Source organism: Contarinia nasturtii, unplaced genomic scaffold (assembly GCF_009176525.2).
Source record: "Contarinia nasturtii isolate CC-2019 unplaced genomic scaffold, AAFC_CNas_1.1 Cnas_scaffold_533, whole genome shotgun sequence".
In the NCBI taxonomy this organism is placed as follows: Eukaryota; Metazoa; Arthropoda; class Insecta; order Diptera; family Cecidomyiidae; genus Contarinia; species Contarinia nasturtii.
In genome coordinates this window covers 4,558,380-4,579,300 of record NW_022197885.1, presented here as the reverse complement: position 1 = coordinate 4,579,300, position 20,921 = coordinate 4,558,380, and the positions used below count along the sequence as shown (strand labels likewise).

At 31.4% G+C, this 20,921-nt stretch overlaps 3 protein-coding genes across 4 annotated transcripts; 2 read left to right on the top strand and 1 right to left on the bottom strand.

Moving 5' to 3' along the window:
- The first annotated feature begins 13,456 nt into the window (after positions 1-13,456).
- On the top strand, positions 13,457-16,299 carry LOC116339768. 2 transcript variants are annotated; one of them, XM_031765806.1, is made up of 7 exons: positions 13,457-13,537; positions 14,118-14,210; positions 14,302-14,429; positions 14,500-14,716; positions 14,784-14,981; positions 15,064-15,834; positions 15,910-16,299. In XM_031765806.1, exons 2-7 carry the CDS (start codon positions 14,131-14,133, stop codon positions 16,217-16,219), a joined length of 1,704 nt encoding a protein of 567 aa, XP_031621666.1. In that variant the 5' UTR covers positions 13,457-13,537; positions 14,118-14,130; the 3' UTR covers positions 16,220-16,299. The 2 variants fall into 2 exon arrangements, with proteins under 2 accessions (XP_031621666.1, XP_031621665.1); XM_031765805.1 differs by lacking the exon at positions 13,457-13,537 and having other exon boundaries at positions 13,895-14,210.
- LOC116339767 lies at positions 16,283-18,796 on the bottom strand. The gene is made up of 8 exons (XM_031765804.1): positions 18,447-18,796; positions 18,200-18,378; positions 17,886-18,142; positions 17,530-17,807; positions 17,290-17,465; positions 16,940-17,187; positions 16,700-16,850; positions 16,283-16,635 (listed from the first exon to the last, which is right to left on the bottom strand). The coding sequence occupies exons 1-8, from the start codon at positions 18,754-18,756 to the stop codon at positions 16,345-16,347; spliced, it is 1,890 nt and encodes a 629-aa protein (XP_031621664.1). The 5' UTR covers positions 18,757-18,796; the 3' UTR covers positions 16,283-16,344.
- An 815-nt stretch (positions 18,797-19,611) lies between these two features.
- Positions 19,612-20,444, top strand: LOC116339597 (heat shock protein 27-like). The gene has a single exon (XM_031765570.1). It carries the CDS (start codon positions 19,715-19,717, stop codon positions 20,132-20,134), a length of 420 nt encoding a protein of 139 aa, XP_031621430.1. The 5' UTR covers positions 19,612-19,714; the 3' UTR covers positions 20,135-20,444.
- The last annotated feature ends 477 nt before the right edge of the window (positions 20,445-20,921 follow it).

Below are 20,921 nucleotides of genomic sequence, written 5' to 3'. Positions count from 1 at the left end.
TCGAAACTAATGTGTCCAGCGGCAATAACTACATATAGTATATAGACATATAAATATTCGCACCAACTTTTTTTTTTTCAAATTTTCTTCAAACAAAACAAAATATATATTGTTATTTTTCCTGTACGGCGAACATTTTCATATGATCTAAACCATTTCGTCTTTCTTAGAATTTAACGAAAAGTAACAACCAACACACACACATTTACTAACAAATACCAAAAGAAAACAAAATGGTTATTAAATATGATACTATCCACAGAAAAAATGAGAAAAATCAATTAAACTGATACAATGACATACGAAAGTGAATAATTCGCATTAAAAAAAAATTATAATCAAAATTTGTATCTATATTATAAATGTATATCTGCAAAGATCAAAACAGCAACATAAAGTAATAATCGGATATATAAGCTTAGATTGTGTGAAAGTGGCTTCGATTTGAAGCAAAAATAACAAGATGAAGAAAAAAAAACAGAAAACAAAATACAAAATTATGTATACGGCGTGTGTTATTTCAAGCACTCAGATCACATATGAGTAATGGTGTAATATTTATTGGAAAGTAATCAAACAATTTTTACAATTAATTCCGGCATTAATTGATGATGTAATTAATTAGATGATGATATAGTTGTGCATATATTGGGTATATGTAGGTGAACAATTTTCGTTGTTCGTAGTTCAAGTTTATTCATAACCCATTCATCGCCGCCCATTTCACAAATATATACATATACACCCGCGCTCTCATAAAAATTTATCGAAATGAAAATATACACAAAAAAAAACTATGCAAAGCTCATTTTCACAATTCGATTGTTTTCATTGGAATTTTCATTTTTTTTTTGCTTTTGCAAAAGATGCTCTATTAAATCAAAAAAAATGACAAATTGATACGTAATGTGACACATATAAATTGATTGACATTTTAAAAGTAATGAAAGCCACACACACATGTATAATTCTATTCTCAAAATTTTTGTTTGATTTTTTTTTCATCCATCAACATTTGAGATAATTGAATGGAAATTGTATGAATTATTAACCAATATACTACACGATCTTTGACAACTTAGTTTTATTCTTGTATTGAATCTTTCTTTCTTGATATTTCCTTCTTTCTTTCTTGTTTTTTTAATATATATCTGTAATTTCTTTTCTTGAAAAAAAAAAATGTTTTTTTTCTGGGATTGTGGATATACATTTGATTTTGTTTCAATCAGAAAAGAAAATCAATTTGATCTATATATGTCTAAAATCATGTAAATAGTAGACGTTTATTCAATATATTTTTGTTTGTTATAAACCGGTGGTAGGTCCGAGTGTTTTGTAAGCGTTGTAGTTTTATCCAAAGCTAAAATTTGAAGAAAAAAAAAATGCAAAAAAGAAATCACTATACAATTTTAAATTAGACATTTCAATTTCAAAAATGAACATTTTGAAAATACCAAAAACAAAAAAAAAATGATTCGAGAAATTTGCATCACCTATTTTTTTGTATTTCAATGAGATAAATTTGAAGAAAAAAAAATTGTTGGATTGTGTGAGTGTGCTAAAAATCAATGTGTATGCAAAGGAGTGAATGAATATTGCTACAAAATTAAATAAAAAGAAACAAAACCATTCGTGATAAGTAGAGTTTTGTGTGCATCCGCGTGTTTTTTTCCAAATGTGTGCGCGATTCTGTTTTTTATAATGCTTCTTAATCTTAGTGATATTATACATGATTGTTAGATGATTTTGAGATTTACTGATTTCGTCTATTTACAATTTTCTTTGTTTAAATCGGAATTCGATTTCCTTGGAATCCAAAGTGTTTCAATAAATAAACAAATCATTTTGATGAAATCAATTAAAAGTATTCAAACATACGATTTGAAAAGAAAACGAAAAAAAATAATTGCTGCAAAAGATGCCAAATTAGATCACAATACATAATCTTTGTCTGATATAGTATTTATGCTTTGTTCGCCAAATTTATTGAAGCAATCGTTTTAATTGATTTAGTGTTAAACGCTTTTTCCGTCAACACAATATACCAATTCACAATCACACACGTACACACTTATTATACGATTTGTTTATGCGACCAATGCAAACGATTGTACACCGTTTGTTGATTATAAATAAATACGCATCAATATATTTTCTAATTAGCCGTAATTGCATATCATTCATTTCCATTATATCTTCAATTCTTTTCTCTCTCTCTTTTTGTCTCTCTCTCTCTCAATCGTACTCTCGTAGTGACCAAAACAACAATGTTAACAATCTACACAACGAACATTTATTAAACAAACAAAAATTTAACTACAAAAAATGCATACCGCACATCTGACCCCAACAAAAGACTTTGATGTGTGACTGTTATTTTTGTCTAACTGTACTGTAAATTCTTGGTAGCCTGCGCCAAATACACACATACCCACACACAACACGTATTTTTAGACTAATGTTAGATGTGTGCAATTTTTTAGTGTGTGTTCTTTTTCGGTTTTGGCTTGCTTTATTATATATTTCAATTTTTTTTGAACTCACAATATCATTGTCTGTCATCCATAAAATGGTTTCAGTTTGTTATCATTCACTATATAATTCAGATTGACATCAAACGTGTGTGTATCTCTCTGCATTTTTATCATTTATTTTTATTGAAAAACAATTCTTTTTCATTTGAAAATGCACCAACATCAATTCAAGTAGTTAAACGGAAACATTTGTATTGGAACCAGATTACGGCAATTACTTTGTGGAAAATATTGCTCAAACAGGCACATTTTTTTTTCTTCTGAACATTCAACATCATTCCAAAGCGATCAGAACAATCTTCGGTTTGGTTTTATGCTCAGTTATCTCCTGGGAATGTGCACACGTCTTTCGATTATTACAGAATACAGACAACATACAAAAATTAACAAAAAATCAATCGCAATATTTCTTGGAACAAAATTAACTTGAACTGTGATACTTGTCAACTGGTTTGATTTAAAAAAAAAAATATTAAATTCAAAAGTGAATTCGTTTTTTGTGTGATGCCGTGCAGATAATGTATTGAGGCAATCTCAGTTATATCGCTCCTTCGATACCTATAATTCCATTCGAAACATATCAACCTTAATAGATATGAACCAGTAGTGTGCGAAGACAGATTTCTAGGAGGTGGTAAAAGTTTTCGCAACGGAGGCGATTTCTCGATTTCGACGCCGAGCGACGCCGAGACTATTCAATCCGATGCCAACCGACGCCGAGATTATTAAATCCGATACCGACCGTTCGCCGACCATCTTTTTTCGATGTTCGAAAATCGAACAAAATTTAATACAAAATGAGAAAAAAATGACAATTGATAAAAAATCCATTCAAAAAATCGTGAACTCGGAAAAAACTCGGATAGCGAAATCATTCCGACGCCGACCGTTCTTCGAGCATCTTGGGTTCGGTCGGAGTCGGCGATCGGTCGGCGTCGGAGCTCGGTCGGCGTCGGAGCTCGGTCGGAGTTGCGAACTACCTACCTACTCTTACCCTCCGCACACTACTGATATGGAAAAATAATGTGATTGAAGTAAATTCTTCAAAATATCGAATTGGTTTTATGTAAATAGCTGAGAATAGCTCAATACTTTATCTGGATGCTTAAGAAATTTCTCTCGCCTTATATTTTCCTTTTCTTGTTTATGTTTTTAATTTCTATGGTTTTTCACTCAGTTTAGTTGTATTTCTTTTTTGAATTCAAACGTTGGGATGAATCTTATTGTTTTAATAATTACAGTTGATTTTGCGAAAGAAAATAATAAAAGGAAAAAAAAATGCAACAAATCTGGTGCCATTTCAATTGAATAAAAAATCAAATTGATTTCGCGAACAGCAACAAAATGAATCCAGATGCAAAGCATTACATTTTTTTTTTCTTTGCAATTTTTAAACAAACAAAATATAACCAATATCACATCGAAAGACTTTCGACTGAATTGTTTTATAAGTACACCTAGATTTTAAACACCACTTTTACCTGTAATTTTTAACGAACATTTTTTAATGTGCAAAATAACATCCATACATCAATGTAATTTTTGTTTTTGTTCTAATTTTTTTTCATTAGTATTTAAATATGGTTTTTAATTTTCCAAACTGCATTTTTATTCCACTTTATTTAATTTGCAAATATTCGTTTGGGTTAGATATTAGACAACTGCTTGAGCGGTCATTAAAAATTAACGTAAAAAAAAAACAACAAAAAATGGAACATTTCATCAAAAATATATATATAAATTTTTATGTACGCATCATCTCACCAACCAAATAATAATGTAATGTTAACCATTTTACACGCAATTTTATCGATAAATGTATTGTACTGTATTTGATCTATTTTTAGAGAGTTGATATTTGTAAGCATTTGCAACAAATCATACAGTTCGTACGTTTTTTCTTGTTATTATCCATTTATTGTATATCGTTTCTAAACTCTTGCTCTGTTTTGCTGTTTGCTATCGCTTTATCTCTATTCTACAACACTAGCTGTTTAGATGGGCTTTTATGAAAAAAAATCTCTATTCCCATGAACCAAGTTGAAGGCAATACAAAAATGAATTAATCTCTTTTTTTCTATTTCTCCTTATATCTCACTCACTGTAATATGTATTGAAATAGTCGATGGGTTTTATTATACTATACATATAAATATTTTTTATGTTCTGACAATTTCAAAACTAATGCTTTCCAATCCAAGTAGAACATTTCGTGTTTTTTTTTGTGTTATTGCTTTAGTTTTGTGCTCATTTTACAATGAAATTAACACACAGACGGCGCAGACTATATTTGGTATTAAATTTTAGAAAATATTCACATTGATTTGTCTAAACAACATCAAATTGATAAATCACACACGGTTTCGCACCTTTGGCATCCAATTTGCATCACTTTTTTATTAATTGTAGACTTCGATAAGAATATTTTTTATTAATTCTATAATGAATTTTCCATATAAATATTTCTGGTTCGCGCATTTTCAAACTCAATGAATTTGAGTTTCTCTGAGTGTTTTGTGTGTTTATTACCTCTCTCACTCTCTCTAACAACAAGAACAAAATTGTTTTCAATTTTTGTGTTTGTTTCCCATTATGAAAAGTGGGAATAGCCGCGAACAAATGATAAAAAACCGAAAAAAAAATCATGAAATCCAAACTTTCCGTCCATCATATTGAGTTTGTGATTCACGGGGTTAAACTGAGCAAGTTTAGAAATCCACGAACAACAATTTTTCATCAGGATATTTCTTTTTCTTCGAATTCGAATACTTACACAATAAGGATAGGTTCTGATCAGGTGTCCGAGGGGTCGGATTATCAATCCCTCTGGAGAACAGATTGAGAAATTACCCCTTAACCAATTTCGATGAGTGATTCACTTTGAGTGAAGACCTCTTTTTGGTACTTTCCTAGGGTTTTTTGAGCCAAATTCTCCGAAATCCAATCAATTTTGATCCAAGTGAATGCAAAAGTCTCATATTGATTTAGTGTGTACCCTCTTGGTCAACCACTTTTCGGAGACCAAATTTCTAGCTTTTTTATCATCTCCGTAGATCGTCACCCTTCGGAAAGCTATGATAATAAGTGTTCGAATTCCAAAGAAAAATTCTGTCGGTTGCGATATCTGCGACAATTTGACAACAAAAAACGTATGAGTTGATATGTTTTCATCGAATAGGCTGCGCATAAATCCTAACAAAAAATGAAATATTTCGGATTTCGTAATTGTTTGTATAGCTGTGATCGCTAGAAGCCCATTTTGACAAACACAACATTAAAAAAAAAAACAAAAAGTTTTTAAGCAAATAAAACGTGATTTTTTGTGTTTGTTTTAGGCATTCAACACATTAAGAGAAAACTTAGAATTTTAGAAGACTATCCAATTGTGATTTTATTCTATGAGCTATTAATTCATTAAAAAAAAGTAAAAGTAGAATTTTAATAAATAAATAAGATGTTCAAACAACATAAATAACAACAACAACAAAAAACCTAACGTATAAAATACGTAGGTTGCTCCATAATTTTTTTTAAAATGGTACTTATAGTGTTGCCCGATGTAAACCATTGTCATATTCGTAAAGTTTGATGTTTTGGTATGTATTCGTGCCCTGAACCTTTTGTCGTACGAACGCTATTTGTATTGTTTACAGTGACTGGTAAACTGCGACTCAACAAAAAAATGAATTTTACACGTGAAGATTTTCGTAAAATGATTTACTACGATTTTCGAAGTAAATTATCTCAACAACAGTGTTTCGATCGACTTCATTTGGCCTTTGGCAATGAAGCACCAACCCTTCAGACAATTTATAACTGGTACCGAGAATTCCGTTGCGGTCGTAGTTCGCTCAAAGACGAGTTTCATACAGGTCGTCCAAAATCGGCTGTTGTGCCACAAAACATCGATGCTGTCAGAAAACTGATTATGGAAGATCGTCATGTGACCTACCGTGAGATTGAGGCATCTTTGGGCATTTCATCCCACAGCATACATACAATTTTGCATGAACATTTAGCCGTAAAAAAGATTTGCTCTCGTTGGATCCCACATAAATTGACCGATGAACAAAAAATGGCTCGTGTGAGTTGGTGTAAAGAAATGCTCAAGAAATTCAATCGTGGTGCTTCAAAAGACGTTAATAAAATCGTCACTGGTGACGAATCGTGGATATATGCCTATGAGCCCGAAACGAAACAGCAGTCGACTGTATGGGTCTTCCAAAATGAAGATAACCCAACGAAAGTTGTTCGAGCAAGAAGCACTTCGAAGCGAATGGTCGCCTGTTTTTTCGGGAGAAGTGGTCATGTGGCAACCGTTCCACTAGAGGATCGTAAGACCGTCAATTTTGATTGGTATACCACCATTTGTTTGCCCGAAGTGTTTGGTGAAATAAGAAAAAACAACCACCGTCGCAAAATAATTCTTCATCACGATAATGCGAGCTCTCACACATCTTTTCAAACTACTCGATTTTTGACCGGTCAAAACATCGAACTGATGGGTCATCCACCGTACAGTCCTGACCTGGCACCCAATGACTTTTTTTTGTTCCCAAGCGTGAAGAAAAAACTACGTGGTCAACGATTTTCGACACCAGAAGAAGCAGTTGAAGCGTTCAAAACACACGTTTTGGAGATATCAGTTTCGGAGTGGCACGAATGCTATGACAAATGGTTTCATCGAATGCAAAAGTGTATCGATCATCTCGGGGAATATTTTGAAAAACAATAAAACCATTTTCGACAAAAAACAACTGTGTTATATATGTTTTTAAAAAAAATTATGGAGCAACCCTCGTAGCTTTGCAACCAAAGTGCGCCTCAAAAAAAAATTCATTTACCGAACAAAAAAAAAGATGCAAAATACACAAAAACAAATAAAATACAAACACAAATCAACCGATTTTGACACAATGAAACTTAAAAAAGACGAAAAAATATTTGAATTGTTGCTTTACAATTTGTAATAAATAACAAAACGCCAATAGAATTATGTAATTAGATTTTCTTATCATTTTTACCAAGTGTGTGTGCAAATGGACCCGCTCTCTCGCTGAGAGAAAAACACGATGAAAAAAAACAACAACAACAGAATTTTTATTATTAACTATTGTGTACGTATGTTTAATGTAATTGTACTTTTTATTACCACTAAAATATTAACAAACAGAAAAAGCAAGCAAACAAACAATTAATACGTGTATAAATGTATTTAGAACTTATTTTTCATTAGCTATTGTTTCTCTAATGTTTTTTTTTACATATTTGTTCTCCCTTTCCCCATGGTAATAATATTTTTTTTAAATAATAATTTGAATCACTTTCTCATCAATCATTTATTACCATATTATATATTCCATGAATGACATCATCAAAATGTCTTTTGTATACAATTTTTTCCAATTTAATTTTTGCGGTTTTAAATTATAAAAATTACACAAAATAACTTTACTTTTATACATATATTTTTCAACACAAAAAAGTCAAAACTTATTGTAAAAATAATATCAATATTTTTTTTTATTGATATCAAAATAATAAAGAATAACGAAATGTTTTTGCTGAGTAGCGTTACAACAAAAAAAATATCGAAAAAAAAAACAAATAATAATATAATAATTTGAATGCAAAATCTTTTCTTCTTCTTTTCGGTTGAGAAAAAAAAAACATTTTTAATTTGTAAAATTCTCTTCTATCAAATCCTGTTTGTAATCTCTTTCCCATCTTCTGCTTGTTGTGTGTGTTTTTACGGATGTGGGTTGGGAAAAAGAATTAAGGATCACCACTGTTGCCATGCCCAGTCACAATGCATTGACCGCATGTGTGTCCTTTTTTTAAAATTCATCCCATATCGATATTGTGAGTTTCGTGTTATATTTTATCATTTTGTCTGCTAACATCTCTGCATAGTGCATACATTTAATGGTTTGTATTTCCGCCTTTTGAATGTTATCTATATATAATTCACCAAACACACACACACGAAATTAATAGTAGAACACATTATCTCTCGCTCCTTTGTGTGTGGGTGTGTTTATGTAAGATTCTGGTTGCAAATTGGTTGATTTACATAGACAATTTACGATGACATGAATTTTTTATTCTGCTTGGTTCTTTTCTATATCTATGAAAGTCACATTCTTCTTTTTTACATATATATATATTAAATCTTTTTTGGTAGAAACTTAATTTAACTGCTGAATTTAGTGATTAGTGACCAAACGCACACACACATACACAGCACATAAACATCGAACTATGATGCCATTTCCACTTTTGGCCAGACAAAACCCAAAACAATAACGGACTCCTATCTGAAAACAGATTATGTGTGTTTATGAATTTGCTTGAAACGCACACCCTTCTCTTTTGTTGCACTTTTCTATTTGGGATTAATATATTTTTAATTTAAAAGAAAATAAAAAAAAATCAGCTTTATGGTGTTTGTAGCATTGGATTATTATAATACGATCGTTTTGACGTGCACATATATTATGCGATGTCAAATATAAACTTATACACGCATATGTTTATAAGCATCACCTCATCCCCCCACAGTTGACAGATACCTCAATCCATTATCATGATACTACTGCTAGTACCAGTACAACTCCTCAAATGAACGCAAAATCTTTCGGCGAGTGAACTGAAAGTGCTTTCTTGTGGTTTCCTTTAAAAAAATGGACGGAACCTGTTCAAACATGCATCTTCCATTACATATGTAGATTTAAATAGTATTGTTGGCATTAAAAAAACTAAGCAAATAACTTTTTTCTTCATTATTTTATCGATAACACACTTTATCTTGAAAAGTGACACACAATGAAAATTTTGCTGAGAAAAAAAATCAAAAAAAAATTATTTAGTTTATTTTTTAGAATAAATCCCATTTGTAAACGCTTTCAATGGAGTATTTTTGTAATGTATTGATTAAGTGAATGCAAATTAGCCCTTTTATTATTGTAATTAAATGTCACAGCTAAAAAAGACTTAGATATCTTGGATTTAAGTATTTTTGGAACCAGCTATCAATTTCACCAATGGATGTTTTCCAAACAAAAAAAAATCAACACTATTATTAAGCCCCAATTTTTATGATTTTCACCCCCATTTTTGGATTCAAACGCAGAAAAAATGGCGGTAAGAGTCCTTGGGATGTTATTGACAAGTAACAGAAACCAATGTATGTTTTATTTGAGTTAGGAATATATTTTTAGCTTTGCTTATGATTTTTATTGCTTTTTGGTGGATGTGTAATTGAATTGATATCCTCACTATTAACCGCATACAAATCCAATCATGTATGTGTTTAAAAAAAATGTGGTTGCCTCGACTTCAATGCTTGGCAATCGCAAAAAATGAACCTATACATATTGTAATCATAAGATACTTTTCAATCGTAGATAACAGATTTTTTTTTTTTAAATCAATAGCCAACGTTTTTAATGAAATTAAACGTAAAAAATCCAAATGAAAGAATATAATCATCACCCGTTTTTATTTCGTAAATTGTTTTCTCTGCCTATTTTTCCAAAAAAAAATAATGTCAATATATAATAAAATATGTATAGTTACGTAATCAATTAGAATAATTAAATGGGTGAGAATTTATCCTTGTATCCATAGTTGTTGAAGAAAATGGGACTTAAATAAAGTCACTTTGCAATGGCCAATATGTGCGCCGAATCTATGTAAAATAAAACCTTTCTTTCTTCAAACAATTTTGGATTACATTGATTTTGTTTCCGTTTGCGCTAAAAAAAACACACTGCTGACAATGATAACGCCAACGATACGAAATCAATTTGAGCCCATTTCTTTTGTGTCGAGTTTTCTTTCTAATGTTACTGCAATACATTGTATGTTTAGGCATATGTTTTATATCAACACACATACACAATTTTACGCATTTATACATAGTTTGAACAGCCTACCAGCAAACCGTGAATATAACTATTATATTTTTAGTAAAAAAAAACAACAAAAACCAATAAATAAGCGATTTTCTGTTTTTTGATAATAAAAAAAAATTATTGCTAATAAATTCCTTTCGTCTTCTCTTTTTTTGTCGTGTTCTTTTTTGTTGTTGTTGTTGTTGTTGTTGTTATTGTTGTGTTTTCTTCTTCATCACCATCCAATATGTAAGTAGTATAATTGATTTTTGTAATTACATCTCACAATTTTTGTATCGCTCAATAATACTAACTTTTGATTTTTGATTTGTTTAAACGAACACTCCAAACATTTTCCGTAGATTTCGCGCTTTTTTAAAAATATTACTGGAAATGTTTGCATTGATTTAAGCTTGAGATGAAAATATAACTTAATAAAAAAATTGATACATCAACATCGTGATTATCCACAGAAAACATGTTGATTTTCATGAAAAAACATTCTGGCATCGGTAGCACTTTGTTGCAGCACGCTTGATAGGCATTCTCATTACATTAAGTTAAGTGCGGGATTTAGATTTAAAAAAAAATAGACTCGCAACATTGATCAACTCCATGGGTGACATAGATTGCAAATTAATTCAATAAATAGAGGTTTTGGTAAAGGAAGACGTGCAAATTAAAGAAAAGAGATACATGATTTCTTTTCGTTTTGCTCATGCTCCAATCATTATTATTGATATTTTAACTCTTTGAATAAATCGCAAAATGTATGTAGCCCGCATAATTTGTAAATAGAATTTTTGATGAATGTGTCTAACAAATAATACATTTCTACCAATCGTGTGTTTGTATAATTTGAATGAGAATACAAAATTTAAAAAACAAAAATACATATAGCATTAGAATTGATATTCAAAGACGAAAAATGATTACAGGACATTCACTCATTTGTAATGATAACAGTATCTAAGTGTATAGCAAAGCAATTTATAATAACGAATGGCTATTTCAAAATTTCAAGCATCATAATAAGTTCCAACTGTGTTTGAAATTGTAATTTATCACGTAGAATTATTATGTAATACATCAACATCGCAAAATCTTGCATTGTGTAGCTTGAGTGTTGAGTCTTTTGCTATTCTATCGAAATAATTCCTTGCCGTGATTTCAATATCAAAATGATAAAGACAATATATATGTAACACAATTGTATGTCAATTCTTAAACACCTTGCTTATCTATCACTCAAATCCGCTCGTGCAAACGAGGCACCAACAATCCATCATCCCCCCTATCCAACTAGGAACAAGTATAATTATTTTTCTACTTCTTTAATGTTTTCTTAAATAAACATGCAACCAAAACAAAGTGTATTACAGAATTTTTAAGCAAACCACAACAAAATAGAACATTAAGTAGCATGATGAATTTTTAACATTTTCCAGCATTTGTCGCAAAAATAATTTATGGCTTTTTTCAAGAATACTTGCTCCTTTTTTTAAAAAATAATAATAAATAAATACAAAATAACTATAATATGATTGACTATCCAATCATAACAATTCGCGTCTATTATATCGTGTTTTCGATACAAAAATAAAATAGAAATTTACAATAAAAAAAAATTCATTAGACATTTCCACTTGTAATGTGAAAATTAATAGTGACTGTTTGATGTATGATAACTGTTTCCATTCTATTCGAAATACATGTTTGGTCATTGTTGCACTCTATTTAAATATAAAAAAAAATACAAAAATAAAAGGCCATTTATAAGATTTTATATAAAAATCAATGAACGCGACGGAATGATAGAGAATATATTATAAAATATTTGCCGTCGAAACTTGTACTGTTTCCAATCAAATTGAGGCGTTTCTATCAACGATATTGAAGACGATAAGATATTATTAGGACGAGACTGAGATTTTCAATTTGGTGATTGGGACTTTCCGCGCGGGTTTGGCCACACAAATTGATTTTGAGAGAACATAAATACCGTTTAACAATTAAATCGGCAAAATTTGTGAACAAAATTTACCCTCCCGGAAGAAAAATGTCATTTCGTTGATTTTATATTTCTATTGTATGTTTGATTTTCTGCATTTTAAGCCTTAAGACACGATTGTGTCACATTATAGAAATCTTTGTGTGGCTACCTGCACGGAAGTTGATTGATGCGTGATTAATTTTGATGATGAAATTTAGGCATCGTATGACGATATTGTAATTCGCTGTTTTTTGTGTGTGTTGCTTGTTCATCATAACAAAATAAAAAGAGTAAATACTGGCATAAATATTCAAAGACAGCTTAAATCTGATGTGAATTTGCGTTTTAAAAAGTTCGTTTGTTCTCAAAACACAAAACTAGGAGATAACCAAGAACAACATTTGTAGTTGATTTCATTTTTGAATCCGTAGCTTACTTCAATCGAACCGAATCAGCGATGCTGATGACGACGACAGCATTTTATAAATCTTACAAACTGTCGCACACTTACGAAATAAAAACCCAAAGCAATTGCAAACAAATGATGTTCAATATTCAAATGCTAAATAGACATGGCATATAATATTATAATCATAGAAAAAGAACCAAACATTTCATTTTTTTATACATCAATGTGTGGTTATCGTACTCTTTTCACATAATCTATGTGTACTTTCTTTTGCAATAGAATCAAACATCTGATAATAACCGCAAGGAAAAACCAAAATGAAACTTAGAAAAGAGATATTTAAAACAACAACAAAAAAACACATTAATAATAACATGATAGGCATATTTGTGAAGGTATTCTGCAGTAAAAAAAACCAATATTATACAATAAACCGTTTGATTTGATTGGAATGGTGTTTCATTTACATTTTGTTTCTTTTTTTCATATCATAAAATGGTGAGTAAATGCTTTAAAGATAAAACAGATTCTATTTTTACATATACAATTTTACTGAAGCAGACAACGTCATTACATGGTGAGTGTATGTAAATTCTTGGTATCAAAACAAAATGCCGAACGGAACATTTGTGAATTGTAAGTAATTGTCACATCATTACTCATTATCACACCACATGTACATACGTTATTGACGGTCGGAAAAAAGGTAAAATAAATACAAAATTAGTCGATGTGGTAATTCAAAATCATACTGAACTGAAAATATCATAAATAACGTTATTTTTATTACGGCAATTGTTCATAGTATCCATAGAAATCAGTATCGCCATGACTCATATTCCTTAATTTATGTGACTCACATAAATGTGAAGTTGTTGTGAAGTATACATTAAATGTGTGTTATAAAGACACGATGGTGGCGCTGTCTATCGTCATTCCCTTCTACTCGTTGATCGCACAAAGCATGTTATGCGCTTGCACTCTAATGAACGGAATCAAGTAAAATATATATATATATATGTAACCTGTCAAAAATGTTTGTCTTTTTTTCCTGTCTTCGCATAGCCGTCAACACTATCAGTGAATTTAAGAGTGTTAAAAACGCACATAGAATGGTGTAAACACGCTTCAAAAAGCTCATTTCATTCGATTATTTAGAATTATTGTATAATTGTTTGTTGGAGTTAATATTGTCTCGGTCGACTTTCGAAATAATTTTATTCATTTGGAATCTATTGAATATTTCAAATTAATATTGAACAAATATTAAATTTTTTGCACAAAAGTGAATGAATTGAAATGGATAGACCGGAGTGTATCATTGATGGTTGCTTAACCAAGACGAGAAGGATTAAAGTGAAAGATGTTATTTATTATTTGTAAGAAATTTATATATTTTTTTCTTTTTTTTTAATTTATTTATTGCTCTTTTTTATTTATTGATTGATTTTTACTTTATTGTCAAACTAGATATCCGACCGATGAAGAGTGGGCACAAAAATGGGAAAACGTAATTAAAAAAAATGATCCAACGTATCAACGCAAAAAACAAGATATCGTTTGTTCTTTACATTTTGCAAAGTCATCGATGCAACCAGGTAAAAAAATATGGCAAAAAAATTTATAGACATCTTTTTATATATTTTTTTTTTGTATTTGAATCACCAGTGACACGCCAACTAGTTGACCATTCCCTGCCAGTTTTTTTCCCACGAAAATGTACAAATCCGCAAATTACAAGCAAGCCAGAGGCAAAGCCAACGAATACAAATGCAAACACCGTATCGCACATCGAAAAGACTGTAAATGCATCATTATCAAAATGCTGCGTTGATGGCTGCAAAACCGAATTCCCAAATGATAATCCGAAAATTAAAGGCTTTGAGTATGTATAAATATTGAAATCAATCATTGATCTTTCCGAAATTGACCGTATTCGGTTTTTCCCATAGATTTCCCAAAGATGAAGAGAAACAAAAAATGTGGATGTTTATGATTAATTTGTATAACAACGCAAGCATGGAATGGAATGAATCGATGAGAGTGTGTGCGCTTCATTTCAACAGTAAATCCATCGAAGGCGACGTATTAAAAGACGACTGCAAACCATCAATTTTCAAAACAGGAACTGAGAAACGTTACATGGAAATGTGAGTAGTCTGATTTTCTGTGAAAATGTTTTATGTGGCATATACGTATTCATTTTGTCATTGATTTTTTTCCTTTAAAAAGTATACAAGAGCAGTCATCAAATAAAAAAGTGTCACCGATGAAAATACAAAGTATAAATGTTCCATTACACAAGCAACAAATTGAAAACCATTCAATGACACGTCGATGTGCTCCAGCAACAATTGCTACTCGTCGCCTAACATTGGCACAAGGTCAAATACCGCAACTTCCGCAACTGATCCCAAAGCCAACGTTGATAAAACGAACGAATGAACATCAATTAGACGAACAAAATATTGCGAGAAAAGTGACGCGATTAAGCACACCAAATGATAAGTCTGCTTCGCAAAAGATAATAACTACAATGTCTGTGTCAAATTCACGACCACTTCCAGCTTTGAATAAAGTATATACAGCGGTTACCACCGCAAATTCTCAATACCGGAGTGCTCCCAATTTGAATAAGTCAGTGCCAACGCTGATGACGAAAAAAGTTCAAATTACAAAGCCCACTACGATTAATAATGGAACCGCAAAATTAATACCGATATTAAAACAAGGTACAGCTCACATAACACGATTGCCGCCACAACTGAAACCGGCACCACGATCACAGACTGTCAAAACATATGTTTCTGTTCCGGGTTCTGCTCCGAGAGCGGTTTATTTAGATAAGACTATACCAACGATAACTAAGGTGCATAGTGCCCATAAGTCGATAGCAAATGTGAAAGAAAGCAATACAATAGTTGCGACAAAGTCAAAACCACAGGAAAAAACGGTATCCGTTGATACGCCCAGTCAAAATGTTGAAGCCGATCAAGATATCATGTATGTTTGTTAGTTATAATCTAAATTTATTTTATCTTTTTTTTTTACTAATTTGACTTTATATCCGCTTTGCAGTGTAATAGAGGATGAAGATGCAGAAATTGCCAGAGCACTCAAGTCATCAGATATTGAAACTAGCTCTGCGGCACCAACGACAAGTAGTAAAGTATCCGATACAAATGGAGTACAAATGCAACAATACGTGATAGATGAGTCTAGATTCGACTACCCAAGGAGGCTATTAGAGCGAATTAAAGAGAAAAAGCGACAAAACAAAGAACTTGCCATTAGTATGAACAAATGGAAGAAAATTGCAATGAAAATGAACCAAGAATATCGATTGCAAACGGCAACCGTGATCAATGAAACGATTGATATTTCTTAAGCATTTGAAATTAGGTAAATCGTTCCGATTTTATAAAAGAGTGAATAAAATGAATTTACAAAGTCTCTATAAAAAAACAATTTCCATCTTTATTTTTGTGTGTGACCAGTTTTCTTCATTTTCAATCATTTGTCCTGTTTTATGCGCATTTCAATTGCTGCAAAGGCCTTTTCTCCAGCATCTCCTGGCAGTTTAGTGTCGCAATAATTTTTGATACGTTTTAAATAAATATTTTTTCCCGAATATATGGCTGCCAAGGTGAATAGCTTTAGATCAGACTGGGCTCCAATTTCAGTCATTTCGTTTATTCGAGCCTTAATCTCATCTAAACTCTTATTTAAAATAAACAAACTATTTGTAATATCATTGGCCGTGAAATTCGTCTCATTCAAAATGTAATCCAAATGTCCTTTAATCTGTGAAAATGAGTAAGCCGCAAATGTTACATTTGAAAAGAGCTCGGTTTATGAATGAAAATACCTTGGACAAAGAAGATTTATTCAATTTGGAATATTTATGTTGAGCAAATTTGAGGTTGGCTGACGTCCAGTTCAAACGATGCGCCAGATAATGTAGGTTATCATCAAATCCTTCAAGTAATTTCTTTTCTCGCACATAGGTCGATGTCATCCTGTCAAATATAAACATGACATGAGTTTCGAAAAATGCATGGCAAATTCCATTAACAATAAATTATGTCACTTTTGCTGTTTCAATTACCTTTTCAGTTTTGCGGTATTACATTTCGGGATCATCCATGATGAAATTATTTCAAGTCCATCATTCTTGAGCTTGCATATTTTTTTATCAATTTTGTCTGCACTGTACTTAAACGTATCTTTATAATTAAAAATACTATCCTTATCAACGTTATGCTTCATAAGAACATCCAATTTTCGGTCCAGCTCACATTGGTCGAATCCGATATAGTTTTGAGCAAAACGGGCAGCCACCACACTGACTGGCATCTAAAAGAAACAAATTTTAATTTTCAGATACTACTTACAGAAAAATAAATGTGAGAAGGAGCGACGAATGCGAACCGAAAAAAGAAATCAGCTCATACTTACATTCAATTTCTCACTAAAATAATAAATCGGGTGATTTTTCGCGATAGTATTATGCGTTTTAAGATGACATTTGTAACTGTTTAATTCACTTGTCGGCACACTCAAAAGTGGAATGAAATCATTGATATTCTTTGGCTCCATCTGTTTCAAAATGTCAATCTTTGTCTTGATTTCGTCTAAAAAAACATCGAAAAAGAAGTTGAAAAAAGTGAAAAATAAATACAACGGAAATATTCTTACCAATTGGCATTATAAGCAGAAATCCATTTTGTCTGATTGTTTCTAAATCAATTTTTATCCACGACAAATACTCAATATTACTTTTTACGGTCTCCAATTTATTGATCTCATTCACATAATTGTAGTAAAGTTCAATTGTCTCACACTCATTCGTTTGTAAAAAGTATTTCAGTGAATCGATAATTTTAATTTCATCGTCGTTGCTCTTTTTCATTCTGCTAATATTTTTGATTGGTTTTTTCTCTATGCCGTTCTCTACAATATGTTTTTCAATCAATCTACACAAATATAAAAGAAAAACGAAAAAGTTTATCGTGACGTTGTGTGAAAAAAAATAATTTTCGAATAAATCCTACTCATTAAAATCCGGTTCGGCAAGAACAAAATAGGAAATTTTGATTGGAAGGTTGACTGAAATCATGCGTTCGAAACGGCGAATAAAAATGTCATCATTATATCGAAGAATATAAAGGCCATAAATGTTATTGTTGGTAACAAAATTTATGCCATAGTCCAGAAGTATTTCCAATTTTTTCTTGTAATTTTGAAATGAGGAGGGAAATATTTCGAAGCCACATTTGGCACGATACGAAGAGATCACTTTTGGTTCGACCTGAAATTGAATTTTCCGATTAAATTTAAAAGCAGTCATGATTCATTGGAGCAATACCTTCAACTTTTCGCTCAAGTAATAAATTCGATTTTTCTGTTCGATTTCATCCCTTTCTATAACCAATCGGGCGATAAGTTTATTTAGTTCATCGTCATCCATATTCAAAAGTGGGAAAAAATCGTCCAATCGTTTTGGATCCAGTGAATGTAGAAAATTTATCTTCTTTTCTAGGTTATCTAATTAGAAAATAATCGAATTATTATCAATTTATGTAAAAACGTCCCTTTTCAAAATTCAAACTCACTTGCATCAAGTGTGGCCAGCCTTGGGTTCTCAATAATCGATTCCCGCGATACTTTTGAGCGGAGAAATTCCAGAGTATCGTTTTTAATTGCGTCAACTGAACGTAACGATGGAAATTCATTGTAAATATTCTCTGCAATTGTGGTAGAGCATTGGAATTTCTTTCTTAAATTTTCTATAATATCGACTTTCTTTGGTTGCTCTGCAACACTTTGAAAAAACTGCACAATTATTGGTAAAGTTAAATGTGGATATCCAATCAATTTTGAATTATGTAAAACAATTTTATTGAATATATTAAACCGATTCATTGTAAATGTAGATTTGTAATAACAAGTCTGTTCATTTTCAATTAACCAAAAGCAACGTGATATGACATCTGTCAAAGTGGCCACTTAAAATGTATTAGTTGTCAAAGTATACATTATACACACATGCACAATGAACTGTCAAAATGAAACACAACAACATCGTAGCAAAAAAAAGTGGTTTGTTTATAATTGCTGGATGCGGACAGAAAAAAATACTATTTGTAGACATATGAAGGAAATAAGAAGAAAACACCTCGTTGGCACCAAACTTTATATACTTGTAAACACGCAATATCGTATAACAGCGCAAAAGGCTTGTCATAAAGAATCTGCCGGGCTAATGTATTTTGGTCAGTTTTGTTTACATACAAACAAACCGAATAATTTATGGTATTATTCAAAACATATTAAAAGTACAATAGCTCAAAGTCATGTCGATTTTCATGCGGATCATATGAAAAAATATTGAATTTTTACCGATTTGAAACTGTAAAATAATCAAAGATTGATATATTTACGTATTTCTGCTTGATTTGTGTTCAGTTTTTTGTTTGGCCACCTTCCGATCACGTCCAAGGACATGCATATTTGCGTCTGGTGCCTTCTTTGGTTTGTTGACATTTGATACTTCGAATCTCTTCAAGCCGTTTGCATAAAAATATCCGCGCTTTCTTCCGACGCAATTGAGCATCAAAATTGCTTTTATAGATGAAGAAATATTGCTGCGGCTAAAATTAGTTGGAAAAAACATTGTTTCAACTTGTTTACAATAACATGAGCGAATGGAAGGAAAAAAATGCGCTCATCAAGCCAGTTGGACTGTGGGCGTATGCAATATATAAAAGGGATCGCATTGCTCCAGAGAGAGTCAGTATTCGATTCCGAATCAATTGTTTAACAAAAACGTTCACATTGTTTGCTCTGTGTGTCAAGAAATAAAAAAGTGCAAGAAAAGAAAATGTCATCTGCCAGACCATACTTTTTTGAAGAACACTTTCCTGCAAGCTATTACCTTCCCTTTGCGCCACCCATTCAACGTCATCCGGGAGCATTGAATTATCCAAGAGAAGAATTGGAGAAAGGGCACTTTGATAAAGATGGCTATCATGTGTTTGTGGATGTAAAAGAATTTGCTCCGGAGGAGATTTCTGTTCGGACTATAAATGAGACAATTATTGTCGAAGGGAAACAAGAGAAGCGTCCAGGCAGTGGAATTCCTCGACATTTCGTTCGGCACTTCAGATTGCCAGAATTTTACGATAGTGAGGATGTTTTTTCAAGCATTTCGGACGATGGCATTTTGGAGATCCGTGCTACACCAGCCCATAAAAAACGCTATCACCGCAATGTAGCCGTTAAAAAAGACGATGAAAAATAATATATCAACCGAAATATCAAAGTAGTTTTGCTGAAAAAGTGTTTTGTGCAAAAATATAAAATGTTTCACATCATTTCGATGTTTGTTTGCTGAGACTTGAGATTTATAATTATACGTTTTTATATTGTTTCGTAATTGCTTGATATTATGATGTTTTAATGCATTTTCTGTTATCTTTAGTATGTTATCTTCTGTGTCTCAGTCCGAAATGTATGTGTTCAGTAATGTTTTAATGGTCCCTATCAATTTATATGCAACAAATGTTAACAAAAATGCACATTTTTCTTTGAATAAAATTTATAAAATGTAATTCATAAGTTTTTTATTTTTCACAATAGAGTTTCTACTGAAATTGATTTCTAGTCTCTTTTAGAGTCTCTTTAAGGCAAGTATCGACGTTGGAATAAAAAGAACATACAAATTTTTATACTTACTAATCGCTATCGTGATAGCTTGCAGTAGCATCAATGGTAATGTATCTTTTAGGCCAAAAAAAGTTTTGGTTACAGGGAAAAAAATTCTATTTTCCATGTATTTTCATATCAGCAGGAAAAATTTCATTGCATTATCAAAAAATTGTATCTAATTTTCTTTCGAACACCAAGTGTTCATTGATTTAGGTGCGAATGTTGATTTGCTTCTTCTTTTTGTTGTTACTTTATGTCTCTCAAATAGGCTAGCGAAAGTGGAAAACCAAAAATCATCCATTCGAAATATATTTGAATTGAGTGTACAAGGCGGCATTGAGACACATTTCCAGTCTTTCCGAGTTTGTTTACCTTGTAAT

What these genes read in the sequence shown, in the direction of transcription:
- LOC116339767 (XM_031765804.1), bottom strand. Translation starts at nt 18,756, where the DNA reads ATGAATCGGTTTAATATATTCAATAAAATTGTTTTACATAATTCAAAA. An exon ending in ATTTTAGTGAGAAATTGAAT is followed by an intron (nt 17,188 to 17,289) that starts GTAAGTATGAGC and finishes TGTTTCTTTTAG; the next exon opens with ATGCCAGTCAGTGTGGTGGC. An exon ending in ATAAATCTTCTTTGTCCAAG is followed by an intron (nt 16,636 to 16,699) that starts GTATTTTCATTC and finishes TCATTTTCACAG; the next exon opens with ATTAAAGGACATTTGGATTA.
- LOC116339597 (XM_031765570.1), top strand. Translation starts at nt 19,715, where the DNA reads ATGTCATCTGCCAGACCATACTTTTTTGAAGAACACTTTCCTGCAAGC.
- LOC116339768 (XM_031765806.1), top strand. Translation starts at nt 14,131, where the DNA reads ATGGATAGACCGGAGTGTATCATTGATGGTTGCTTAACCAAGACGAGA. An exon ending in AAAGTCATCGATGCAACCAG is followed by an intron (nt 14,430 to 14,499) that starts GTAAAAAAATAT and finishes TTGAATCACCAG; the next exon opens with TGACACGCCAACTAGTTGAC. An exon ending in CCGAAAATTAAAGGCTTTGA is followed by an intron (nt 14,717 to 14,783) that starts GTATGTATAAAT and finishes TTTTTCCCATAG; the next exon opens with ATTTCCCAAAGATGAAGAGA.